This window comes from Podarcis liolepis (assembly GCF_965112155.1).
Source record: "Podarcis liolepis genome assembly, chromosome: 1".
NCBI classification, from domain to species: Eukaryota; Metazoa; Chordata; class Lepidosauria; order Squamata; family Lacertidae; genus Podarcis; species Podarcis liolepis.
Genome location: NC_139554.1, coordinates 40,838,063 through 40,851,335, shown reverse-complemented (window position 1 = coordinate 40,851,335; position 13,273 = coordinate 40,838,063). Strand labels below are relative to the sequence as shown.

The 13,273-nt window shown below is 41.1% G+C and overlaps 2 protein-coding genes across 2 annotated transcripts in view; both read left to right on the top strand.

The window, feature by feature from the left end:
• The window catches only part of LOC310708985 (formin-1-like), a 179,503-nt gene that overhangs the window by 122,826 nt on the left and 43,404 nt on the right, over positions 1-13,273 (top strand). The gene's annotated exons all lie outside the window — the stretch shown is intronic.
• LOC310708236 (formin-like) overlaps positions 1-13,273 on the top strand; it is a 109,740-nt gene that overhangs the window by 70,175 nt on the left and 26,292 nt on the right. Inside the window, exon 13 of the mRNA XM_083506306.1 lies at positions 11,593-11,685. Coding sequence (XP_083362432.1) covers positions 11,593-11,685 — 93 coding nt within the window. The remainder of the gene's footprint in view (positions 1-11,592; positions 11,686-13,273) is intronic.

The following is a 13,273-nucleotide window of genomic DNA, read 5'->3' as shown; positions in this document are numbered from 1 at the left end:
TCTGTGAGTAAACAAAGAAAGAAAAGGGGGGAAAGGTGTTACTTTTTCACATCAGAAAAGCAAACAAATTATGATGGAAGACAAGCAATTTTGCAGTAAGATCTCAGCTATAGTGAGATCTTACTCAAATCTCAAAATGCTGTTAAGAGATTCCTTCAAAATAAAGTAAAATGTAGAAGCTAAGAATCCACATTATCTGTTCACACCAGAGTTAAATGACTCTGCTCTAAGTCTCTAGTTTTAAATTCCAAGACCCTACGGAACCAAGAGTTCAAACACAATCGGGACCACTGGTATTTTTATCCTTTACTTGGGTTTTCTCACTTGAGATTTTAAAGATATAATATCAGCTAATACATAGTCAAACATATTTTAAGGGATAAAGGATAGTATTGTAGATGAAACAACCAAAACCATACATGTAATATATATATATATAAATCAACCCCACCCCAGTAAAAGGCATGCTGAAAATTAGGGTTCAAAGACTTGGGGTACATAAGAATGTTTTTGCCTGGCTCCTAAAAGCAAATAGTGATACCACCAAGCATGCCTGCCTGGGGAGAGCAGTCCATAAACAGGGATCCACCACTGAAAAAGAAAGAAGTGTTTGGATTTGATATCCCGCTTTATCACTACTTGAAGGAGTCTCAAAGCGGCTAACATTCTCCTTTCCCTTCCTCCCCCACAACAAACACTCTGTGAGGTGAGTGGGGCTGAGAGACTTCAAAGAAGTGTGACTAGCCCAAGGTCACCCAGCAGCTGCATGTGGAGGAGCGGAGACACGAACCCGGTTCACCAGATTACGAGTCTACCGCTCTTAACCACACTGGCTTCATGACACCTGGAGGACACCACATAAGCTATCCCTGGAATAGGCAGATCTGAGCTACATGGAGCATTGGTCTGATTTACGCAGCTTCCTATATTCCTAGGACTCCTATCAGCCCCAGCCAACATGATCAATGATCGGGGTGGTGGTAGTTGTAGTCCAAAAACACCTGGAGGGCACCAGGTTGGAGAAGCCAGCTTTGGAACAAGAATGTTATTCCTCAGTGTAAGACATAAAATACATTGGGGATGGGGAGAGCAATTAGGACAAATGGAATTGGCCCAAGAGGATGATGAAAACTTTATATCCAGTAATACACACAGTTCCAAAGCCAGTATATCGGAAAGGATTTTTTCTAGTTAACAGTCAACGTAATATTAAACTATGAATGACTCAAGTGAAGAGCTCTTTGCTGGTATTTCAGTTTATAATTGTTACATTCTCCATTTCCCCCTTTTCAAATGTTTGGCTGCAACATTTCCAAAATCTAAACAATAGCTTTAAAGCAAATAGAGTGTCCAGAGTCTTAGATGTGTTGCTATGGTGTGAAAAATATTTAACTTTGCTAGCAGTTTTTGTTTTGTTTGCTTTTAGCTTGATTTATTTTTGGGATGCTTCTTAATATAATAGTTTAAGGTGGTTTGTAAAACTCGAGATGTCAAATACTGCTTTGCTTTGCCAAGCTCTTTAAGCCAAAAAAACTTTAACTTGAACATAAGTGCTGCTGGATCAAACCAAAGGTTTATCTGCTATCTTCTTTCCAACAACTTTTGAGAAACCCACAATTTAACCAGTTTGTGTGCCTAAGTTAATTTTAAAAGTGCCAGATATGTATGGTTTAACCAGTATTGGAAAAACAGAATATTTCATATATAAGCTAATAGTCTTTTAATCATGCCTAAACTGTAGACTTTGAAAGATCAATTTTCATCTCTCTTTTCAAACGATGTTAAAACTTTAGCCCATACTACGTCAAAGTTCATGTTCATATCTGCTACATTTTGCACCAGTATTCTTCTGATGCAGAACCAGTTCTGACCCCCAGACAGGCTGAGATTCATTTATTTAGCATGCAAGCCTAAAGCGCCAGTCCTAGGTCATTTTGTCCTACAAAATGGTTTTCAAAGCACCAAGTATTTGACCAGTTCACATAGACACAGGGGTGCAGTTTTTATAGGCGGTGATGATAAATTCAGGTGCAGTTTTGTCTTCTGTAAATCTACATTAGCTTTATTGGACATTTCTGTGTGGAAGGATTCTGTGAGACTGGCTGCATTCAGATGCCTCATCAAACCAAGACTGTAAAAGCCCAAGCATGATTTGTTTTTGTTTTTTAAATCTAAATCTATGTTGCTCTACTTTGCACAAGGTACCTTTGCCTTCCTTTCTTTTCTTTTCTTTTCTTTTCTTTTCTTTTCTTTTCTTTTCTTTTTTTGCAATTCTCTCCTCCACCTCTCACACCATATTCCAGAACTTTCCTGAAGGTTTCCGAACCCTCAGGAGAGGCATTTGAGGCATTTGGGGGCGGGGGCAACAGGAGTCTTTGGTAGAGAGACGGTGCAAAAGCCCTGTTGTGAGAACAGACTTCTACATTCATACCTTGAATCCCAAACATCTTGCAAGTCAAACGTTTTGGCTCCCGAATGCCACAATCCTGGAAGTGAGTGTTCCGGTTTGCGAATGTTATTTGGAACCTGAACATCCAGCATGGGTTCCAAGGGTTCTGATTGACTGCAGGAACTTCCTGCAGCCAATTGGAAGCCGTGCCTTGATTTCCAAACGTTTTGGAAGTCGAACGGACTTCCAGAACGGATTCCATTCGACTGTAATGGCAGTAATCACATAAAAAACTGGTTGCTATAAACATATTTGGTACTTAGGAATTAATTGTGGATGAAGTAGAAGCAAAAGATATGTAGTCAGTTTCTGAGCTCAGTTCTGTTGTTTCATATCTCTCGGTGTGTATGTGTTACTTTCAGTTTAAAATAATTGTATTTTTTATAAAGTCACTTTTACAAAAATAATTGTTATAAACAGCAAAAAAATACAAGCTATGTGTGTTAAAATCATATAAAATAATACAAACCTAGCAGCTAATAACAAATAATACCAATCTTTTCAGTATTATTTCCTTAGAAAAATAATTTATGCCCTGAGTTTAACGTCCCAATTATAAAGCTTCTGTCCAGGAGGCACATGGTTTCAAATGGACTATGAAATAAGCATGTCTTTAACAATCCTGTGATGGTATTAACTGTCAGGCTCTGAGCAGACATTAGGAGATACACAAACAGTAGTGGCTGTTAGAAACTTTCACTGGTGTGTAATTCATGAAGGATAGTATCAGTGACAGGTTTACAGGGGTCCATGCTGTTAAATACTTGGGTTCACTGTCAGGATGATTCCCATAAGCGCTACTGGTAGGTCCTAGTATTTGTTCAGCAATTCACTCTTATCAACACTGAACTATTTCTAGTTTTACATTTACTTTTAAAATGACACTTAGAAATACCAACTCCCTCCTGATTGACACTGCAGTACCCCTTACATGAAGGTTTGTTTATATGTCATGATTCTTTGGACAGATTTACAAGTGTCTGTGGAGTTTTAAAAGACAATTTGCCCAACAGGCATTAAGCGAGAGACACTCAGCTTTGTAAATATTTTAGTTTGTTTGGGGATTTTTCCCCTCAGGTTGAGCCAAATACCCCATTAAATCTGTAGAGAGTGGCAAACTGCTAATCAGCAGCTCAAGCTATGTTTGAACATTTTGCTAATGATTTCTAAGCTTTGCCGTGGGAACCACAATATACATCTAACAGTACGCAAGTTGAGGAATTTTGAGGAATGCCTCTCATTACATTCCATACACATTTTGCAGTATAGATAATTTTAATACTCGTTTTAAGGTTGATGCAGCCGACACACGGCAGGCATCCAGAAAATCTATTTAAAAATGTACTGTGGCAAACGATTACATAAAGCTGCTTGCACATGATGCTAACTAGTTGTATTTGATACTAAATTGGAACGGGCTCTCTCTTAAGAAACCCCATCACTCTTATATGTTGATCTGCAAAGCTGCTGTTCTGACTGCTAAACATTTGGTAATGCCAAATGTATGAGAATCAGTCGGTCCTGTCTAAAGGCCTTTCAGGTTCCATGTAGCTCTGCCAAAAGAATTTGATGGAATCCTAGCTCCAGATTGTGTCAGTCCAAGGGAACACCTCTTCCTACTGTAACTAATCCTGTGTTCTGTGCTGAGGCAGCTGCAGCTGTTGGTACAAGGTCTTCAGGCAAACTTCTTAATGGGCAAACTGTGCTGGAGCACAGGACAGAGAAGAAAGGGTGCACATTAGAGAAGGAAGGGGAGAGAGTTCGCCCCATATGCTAAGGCCTGCTAAAGGGCTCTATTCTTGTAATACACTATTTGAATATTGCAGTCCACTACAAAGGGAATTCAGTTTGATTCACTAGCAGTTTCCATGCCCACCTCAAGGTTCTTTGGGCCATGGTTTGTTGAGTGAACTTTGAAGCACTCCTATTTGACAGCTAGTCGTATTTTCTTTATTATATACACAGGCCAGTATTCAGGAAGGATATCCTTCGTGAACCAGAGAGCCACACTAGTGTAGCAACCAACCTCATGAAACAGTGTCCCATTTACACTGCTGTCTCTTTCTTTAACTCTCCAGGCCTCTTGGCTGCTACTCTTTGCTACAGCATCGTCCAGCTAAAGTCATTTGAATCTCTCCAGAGAAAAAGTGTTGCATTTTCAAGTTGGATTCTTAATCCTCAGATCTGCCCTTAGCCATAATTCCTTAGCCATCATTCCAGTGTGGCACAGGATGAGGAACGACTGTTTACTACAGTACGTTTCATTATCAAGGGAGAAGACTGGAAAGGAGCATGAAGAGTCATTAGCAGAAACAGTTCCTTCCAGACCTCTCTAAGAGTCCATTGAGGAAGTCATTTCATGCCTGTATTCAGGGTTTTTTTTAAAGAATCCAGTCTCCTTTAGAACCTTCCTTATCTTCAGTTTAAACAAAACAGTCACCCCACTTCTCAATAAAACTGACTAGGATAAATATAAGTATGCACCTTTACATTGAACATGCATGCTTCTTTCCCTTCGTGAATGACAACATTATTCCTTTAGCTGCTGTGATTTGACCAGCACCCGCAGCAAGGGAGGTAAGACATCTCTGCCCGACGTCCTCATTTTAAAGCATTTTGGTATGAGGAAGAGAGCTTTGCACCAGGACCTACATTGCTGAAATAAAAAAAGAAATGATATATTTCGCATTAATGCTTTGTCAGGGGCAGGTGCTAGGAGCAGGTCAGTAATAACTCATACGGCATCAGTGAAGTTAAGTCATTATTCAAAGAAATGAACAGCTCAGGGGGGCCAGGCCTAGTGAACACAGCAACTCCTTACAGTGAGGTAGTTGTGAAGACCGAAGGTCCTTGCCTTCACACAATTGTCTAAGCCTCCTCTCCCCCAGGTTCTTCCCAAGCAGTCTGAGACCCCATTGACGCATCTGTCTCTACTCTGACCTCTTCATACCTTGTCTGGTCCTAGAAGACCTACAGGGAGGGGTCTTGGTCACAGCAGGAGGAGACCCCCTGGCTTCTTGAGCAGCCTGCCAATCTCGGCCTTTGGGGCCCACTCCTCTCCAGCCTCCACTTCTGCCTCTGATTCTGGACTGCTCTCTGCCACAGCCTCTTCCTGCTTATAAAACCCTGTTACCTCTTCAGTTTCCGCACAACCTCCCAGTTCCTCTTCTCCCTCTGACCACTTATCATCATCCAGCCAACAATCCCCAGCTCTGAGCCTTCTTCCCTTGGGAGTTCTCCCCAGCTAGCCCTCCCACCACCACTCCTCTCCAGCCAGCCAGTCCATGACATGCTTCTACCCTGAACCAATATATTCTAAAATAAACTACATTTATTTTATAAGGTTACCTTTCAAGTAAGCATGTTTAGTATTGCAGCTTTCTTTTAATTTCCAGTATGAGATCTAGTTTTGATTTCCATTCAAGTAACAAATAAAATTATCTTCCTTGAAATAACAGTAGGGATCTAGCAGTGAAGGGAAGGGTCAAGTTACTTGTCTGGGGAGATACTGCCTACCTTTCCATCTTGAACTGGGCTGCATGCTTTGGACATTTTCTCCATCACTGATGGGTTCTGCTGCTCCCAGGCTGTAAAGAAAAGAACTTGCTCAAGGACAAAGGATTCCCTTGCCTGATCTTATGCCATGTTGCTACTTAGCAAGTCTCCATGAAATTAAGACTGTCAGTTCTTTAAATATTCCATATTGATATACATATGTTCGCTTCCATTAATATTTTCAACCATCGAATAAAAATATGCAGTGCATTCTGTAGTGAATCCCACATAAAAATATAGAAAAGTATCATTAGATACTTTTAAAGTCATTGGCAATTATTTCTGAGTACAGTGGTACCTCTGGTTACGAACTTAATTCGTTCCGGAGGTCCGTTCTTAACCTGAAACTGTTCTTAACCTGAGGTACCACTTTAGCTAATTGGGCCTCCCGCTGCCACCTCGCTACCGCCATGCGATTTCTGTTCTCATCCTGAGGTAAAGTTCTTAACCTGAGGTACTACTTCCGGGTTAATGGAGTCTGTAACCCAAAGTGTTTGTAACCCAAAGTGTTTTGTAACCTGAGGTACCACTGTAAATATGAATGGAATCAGGTTGTTTGCAAAAGTCATGTAAGCTTTAAAACCCACATCAATGAATTTCATAATCAATTTTGATATATGAACATTTAATTTGCCGATCGGAAGGTCGGCAGTTCGAATCCACAGGACAGGGTGAGCTCCTGTTGCTCTGTCCAAGCTTCTGCCAACCTAGCAGTTTGAAAGCATACAAGTGCAATTAGATAAATAGGTACCGCTGCAGCGGAAGGTAAACAGCTTTTCTGTGCACTCTGGTTTCCGTCACAGTGTCCCGTTGCACCAGAGGCGGTTCAGTCATGCTGGCCACATGACCTGGAAAGCTGTCTGTGGACAAACACCAGCTCCCTCGGTCTGAAAGCGAGATGAGCGCCGCAACCCCATAGTCGCCTTTTACTGGACTTAACCATCCAGGGATCCTTTACCTTTACCTTAGTTGTCTTTAGTTTACTTGGGCACTTTGATTTGTAGGTTGCTGCATTAGTTTTTCAATTTTTAAGTTCTGGGGTCAGACTGAAAGGTGAGGTTTTCTCTTTTCAAATATATTCTTCAGGAAGCTGCATTCTTTTTTTCCTCCCATTTTATCACGCTCTGTTGTAAGCATTGGTGGCTGCCAAGTCAACAGTTAAGAAAATAGCACTGTGAAGTGTTTTGGGACAAGCACAGGCCCTACTGTTTATATTCTTCTTTAATTGTTTATTTTTAAATGACTTATATTCCATTTTTAAGGATACGAAATTTACACTTGGAATGCCTTTTCTGCAACACTAAGTGGCAGAAAGATCAATTTTACATAATACTGAAGGGGGCATTTTGTAGGGGAAGTGTTGTGTTTTTCCAAAAATAGCTATTTTAGTCTTCGTTGGTTGGAAGGTTTCTGCTAAATGTTCCCGGTGGTCCACATGTATCGTGTGCTTTGATTGGAGTTCTTCTGCACCAGCTTGTAAAAACACAGTGGTATGTCATGGATTTGTTTGAAACTTTATGTTTGTTAAGATCCTTGTGATCCTCTTTCTTCTCCCAAAAGTACTTCTCTGCCTAACTCCCATAAATAGGTGGCCTTGTGTCCTTCTTTACAGGGGACATCTTGTTGTCATCTATTTGAAGGGCTGTTTGGTCCAAGTCTGGTCTAATGATAAAGAACCATAAGGCAAAGTAGGAATCTTGACATTGCCCATCAGCAGTTATCACCTAAATCAGCAGTTTGAGCAGATACACAATTCACAGTCTTCTCAAGGGTCCTGTGTACTATAATTCTATTTAAATTAAATAATTATGCTGATGTATCACCTCCCGGCAAATAGAAGGAGAAGAAATGGAGGCAGTGAGAGATTTTACTTTCTTGGGCTCCATGATCACTGCAGATGGTGACAGCAGCCACGAAATTAAGAGACGCCTGCTTCTTGGGAGGAAAGCAATGACCAACCTAGACAGCATCTTAAAAAGTAGAGACATCACCTTGCCAACAAAGGTCCGTATAGTAAAAGCTATGGTTTTCCCAGTAGTGATGTATGGAAGTGAGAGCTGGACTATAAAGAAGGCTTATAAAGAAGACTATAAAGAAGAATTGATGCTTTTGAATTATGGTGCTGCAGGAGACTCTTGAGAGTCCCATGGACTGCAAGAAGATCAAACCTATCCATTCTGAAGGAAATCAGCCCTGAGTGCTCACTGGAAGGACAGATCGTGAAGCTGAGGCTCCAATACTTTGGCCACCTCATGAGAAGAGAAGACTCCCTGGAAAAGACCCTGATGTTGGGAAAGATGGAGGGCACAAGGAGAAGGGGACGACAGAGGACGAGATGGTTGGATAGTGTCTTCGAAGCTACAAACATGAGTCTGATCAAACTGCGGGAGGCAGTGGAAGACAGGAGTGCCTGGCGTGCTCTGGTCCATGGGGTCACGAAGAGTCGGACACGACTAAACGACTAAACAACAACAAATTTATATCTCTGATATAAAAATAAAAGTTAGCATATGTGGATATTGTGCAATTGTGTGCCCTCTTTTGTTTTCTGAACCTTGCCCACTGATGTAGTTCTTCCCCCCACCCCACCCCAGCAATGCGTAAGCAGGCCACCCTATCTTCATGCATGCCTCTGTCACTTCCATACTTCATAGTGGCTGGATGGTTACGTGGGAGCCGGTTGAAGTTAAATCCTTCGAAGACAGAGGTCCTCTGGCTGGGACGGGACGATATGGGATTGAGGGGGCAACTCCCATCTCTTGCGGGGGTGCAATTAGTGCCAGCACCGTCCGTTAAGAGTTTGGGTGTAATCTTCGATACCTCCCTCTCCATGGAGGCGCAGATTGCAGCTATAACAAAGGCGGCATTTTTTCATCTCCGCCAAGCTAAGCAGTTGGCTCCTTACCTCTCTCGCCCTGACCTAGCCACTGTGATCCACGCGACGGTCACCTCCAGACTGGATTATTGTAACTCGCTCTACGTGGGGCTGCCCTTGAGACTGACCCAGAAACTCCAGCGGGTGCAGAATGCCGCAGCGAGACTCCTTACGGGGTCTTCGCTGCGGGATCACATTCATCCGGTGCTATACCAGCTGCACTGGCTCCCGGTGGAGTACAGGATCAGGTTTAAGGTGCTGGTTTTAACCTTCAAAGCCCTACACGGCCTAGGACCCTCGTATCTACGGGACCGCCTCTCCTGGTATGCCCCACAGAGGAACTTACGGTCCTCAAATAAAAACATCTTGAAGGTCCCAGGCCACAGAGAGGTTAGGCTGGCCTCAACTAGAGCCAGGGCTTTTTCGGCTGCGGCTCCAACCTGGTGGAACGCTCTGTCACAAGAGACAAGGGCCCTGCAGGACTTGACATCTTTCCGCAGGGCCTGCAAGACAGAGCTGTTCCACCAGGCCTTTGGTTAGGGCACAGCCTGACTCCCTCCTTTGGCAATCTTTACAATACTTTAGTTTATGGTTGCCATCAATTTTGATTTTAATTAATTCTTATGATGTTTTTATAATGTTGCACTATTTTACTGTTGTTAGCCGCCCTGAGCCCGGCTTCGGCTGGGGAGGGCGGGATATAAATAAAATTTATTATTATTAATTATTATTATTATTATTATTATTATTATTATTATTATTATAGATAGGATGTCCACTTATGTTTCATCAGAAAAGAGGAAACATATGTCCTGTCTTCAGCTGTGGCAACTGCAGTGCTTCTGAGATAAGGCCAATACTTTCCCTACGTGCCAAGCTGCCATGGTGGCACAGGGAATAGGTTTGGCACAAAGAGTAAGGGTCCTCTGCCCCATTGCTTGTTGCCAATTTGAGAAAACACAGGATATCACTTAATATTTCCATATCTTTCCCTTCAGTGCATGTACCTGACACTCAACATGAAGTTGAAATTTGCTAGAGTAGAAGAAATCCTTTTTGGGTTGATGCGACCCAAAGCAATAAAAGCAAGTCCGCCTCAAATTCTTACTAAATAATTGCACTGCTTTCCCCATTATATAATAACTTACAGCCACTATGCAGAGTACATGGAATAGCATTTAAAAAAAAAAAAGCTGTCAAGAAAATATGACTTGAACCTCCCATGAGTGGGTGTTATTAGATCTCCTGGTTTACAAAACTCCACCTAATCCCCTCCATTTTCAAAAGTAGCTGCACAGATTGTAACTGTGCCATTCCCTTAGGTAATTATAGGTAGTAATGAGTATGGGGAGTTGTTAACTGAAAATCACATAACTCTGAAAAATATATTAAGTTACACATATTTAAAGCTCTTATCCAGGCATTTATCACTCCCTTTCTGTTCTTTTCTCACATTACTACCTATATAACCAGTGATAAGTGCCTATCTGCCATTTATCTAGGTACTCTTTCCATTTATTAGAACTAAGTAAAATAAATATTAACCGGATTATCACTGACTCACAAGAAACTAGTAACTTCTATGCATGTCTTCGATGTCTTTTAAGCATATACTTCTGCAAGAGAATTTACAATGTTGTATGGAGGTATTCTCATTACATACAAATAAGCATTGATACATCATCACCTCATTTACAAATCATTTATATCGCTATTGGCTATAACATTTTCCTTCTTATATAATTGTTTTTCTTTAAATCCCCACACCATATCTCCCTTAATTGCCACTCTTCACATATAATTTCACTGAAGTTAAGATAATGCAATTATAACAAAGTGCAAATCAATCAATCTGCTGTTTTCTCTTCAGATGTGTGTATTAGACTAGTGTTTAACCCTAGGAACATATAGAACATATAGAAATGATATCAGTGTAAGTCAACTGGCCTCATTTCCAAAAATATGACTATGGGACCAAGATGTGAAACTGTAAATTACATAAGGAAGGGACCTTGCTTACTTCTCTGTTTGTAAGTCATCGGGGGGGGGGTGCACTCTGCTCCTTAGATGTTTACTCAGAAGTAAGCACCACTGAGTTCATTGGGGCTAAGTGAGTGAGTGTAGGATTGCAGCCAGGATCTCAGTAATCACAGAAGCAATATAATCATAACTCCCAAATGTTTCAAAATGCCTTCTTAGTATAAAGCTTGAGCCATCTGGGTTGTTTTACTAAACTATCCGTTGAATCATGTAGACACCTCTAAAATAAGGCACATTGTTGAGTTTTTTAGTGTCTTTTGGTGCTGTACTTTAATATAGGTGATGAGGGCTAATTTGGGGGTGGTTAATACACAACAAATCCTGTTTCATGACATGGGAGCAAACTGTGATTTTGAAGCTAACCATAATCTAAGATATTCCCTGCTGGGAATGGCATTTTTAAAAATCAGATATTTTAATGACTAAGAATGCAGCCAATGTGGATCAGCAGAATCACTATCTTTAAAACCATTTTTTCTTAAAGAATTCAAATAATACTTCTACTGTTTTGATAGGAGACAGTTCTTGCATTCATGCTCTTGTTTGTTTCTACAATAAAAGGCACGGTATGAAATAGCCAGTGGTTTTTTTTTGAATGTTTGAGAATACTTGAATGTTATTTTAGTTGGTTAAAAAGTTTTATTAAAAGGTAACACTGAACTTGTCGTTGCAGTTTGTGAAAAACAGATGAAAGTGGTTTTCAGAGACTCACCAGAAGAACATCTCCAGCCCTTTAAGGATAAAATGGAAACTTTTTTCCTGGAAGGTATGTGCTTTCCAAAAAACGTTTGTTTATATGTGTTCTCATACTTTATACAGCCACATGAGGGTTCTCGTCTTAATAATGGCTCAGACTGCACTGAATGCTGGTGCCCATCTCTTCATACAGATGGGGAAGGGAGACCTTTTCAGATGGTACTGTAACAATTTTCCACATGGTCTCTTAGCTTCCATAATTTTACTTTACATTCAAAGGACAAAGACACTACATAACTCAGAAAAGGGTTTGCCAACATGGTACCCTCCAGATGATTTAAACTACAGTTCTCATTAGTCTCAGCCATGATCTCATAGTGTGGAACAATAAAATAAGAGCTCAGCATATAAAACCAAAAGCTTAGGAGCAACAGGTTAGGCCACATACCACTCACAGTCTTCCTACACCTTGCTGCCGCTCATTGTGCTCTGTGATCTGCTGTCTGGGGTAGCCTCCTCATTCTGCCTAATGTTGGGCTGACTCTGAAAGCTGAAACTGTGTGGGCATGTGTTAGGGCTTTGTCAGTCATGGAGCCAAATTGATGAAGCAGACTACCCAGCAAGATTCTTCTGTGCCAATCTCTACTAACATTTTAATCTCTTATATTTTGTGTAAGATTAATTCATTGACTGGTTTTGCTTCTAACCATTGCTTCAGAATGGATTACAATCTGTAAAAAAATATTAAAACAAGAAACAGCGAAACAAAGCCGACAAGATGATAACAAAACACGCTTCATGGAGCAGATTAAAATCAAAATTAGCCAGTGTTTAAGAAGCCATGGAAAATAAAATGGTTTTTACCTGGTGCTAAAATACATGAGAAGGTGGCAGGTGAATCTCAGTGGAAGAGAATGTTGTAGAGAAAAAGTGCCACAGCTAAAAAGTCCTATTGGTTGCCACTCAGCTTACTGCAGGTGATGGGGGTACATGAAGAAATGTCTTCAATACAGATCTTAACACATGGGCAGAAACACGTGGGAGAAAATGATCCCCCAGAGACTAAGTTGTAAAGGACTGTAAAGGTAAGCACAGGACTTTGAATAGTGCTCAAAAACAGACCACTGTTTCAGACTTGCGGGATATGTTCCCTTGTGCCAGTCCTGCTGGGGACAGACCCAAGGGTAGGAAGAAGGCCGCTCCTCCTGGGTCCTTCACAGGGAGTGGCTTTCCTCCCAGCATCATTAACATTTTGCCCCTACACCTCTTAAATTCAGTGCCTGAAATATAATACGGCAACCTAACTCTCTTGCATTGCTTGTGGCCCATTTTGAGAAGCTTCCATGAGCTTTGGCGTACAAAATGGTATCTATTCTGACAAAGTTATCAGCTCAGTAAGCCAGCAGTTGTTCTCCAGCTCAGAGTTAAATCCAAGAAGGAAAAGAATCTGGGAGCTATAAAAACTCACCTCTCATTTCAGGTGGGCCTCTGTGAGCCCCTGAAGTTCATTTCAAAACCTTCTTCATAAGAACTCTGCTAGTGTCCCTAGCCAGTGCTGTTTTGTGCCACATAATGTGGCAGCAAATTCCATACATTTATTTTGTGGAGTATTTTCCCATAGCTAGCCTAAATCTACTGCCTATCAATTTCTATTCTTG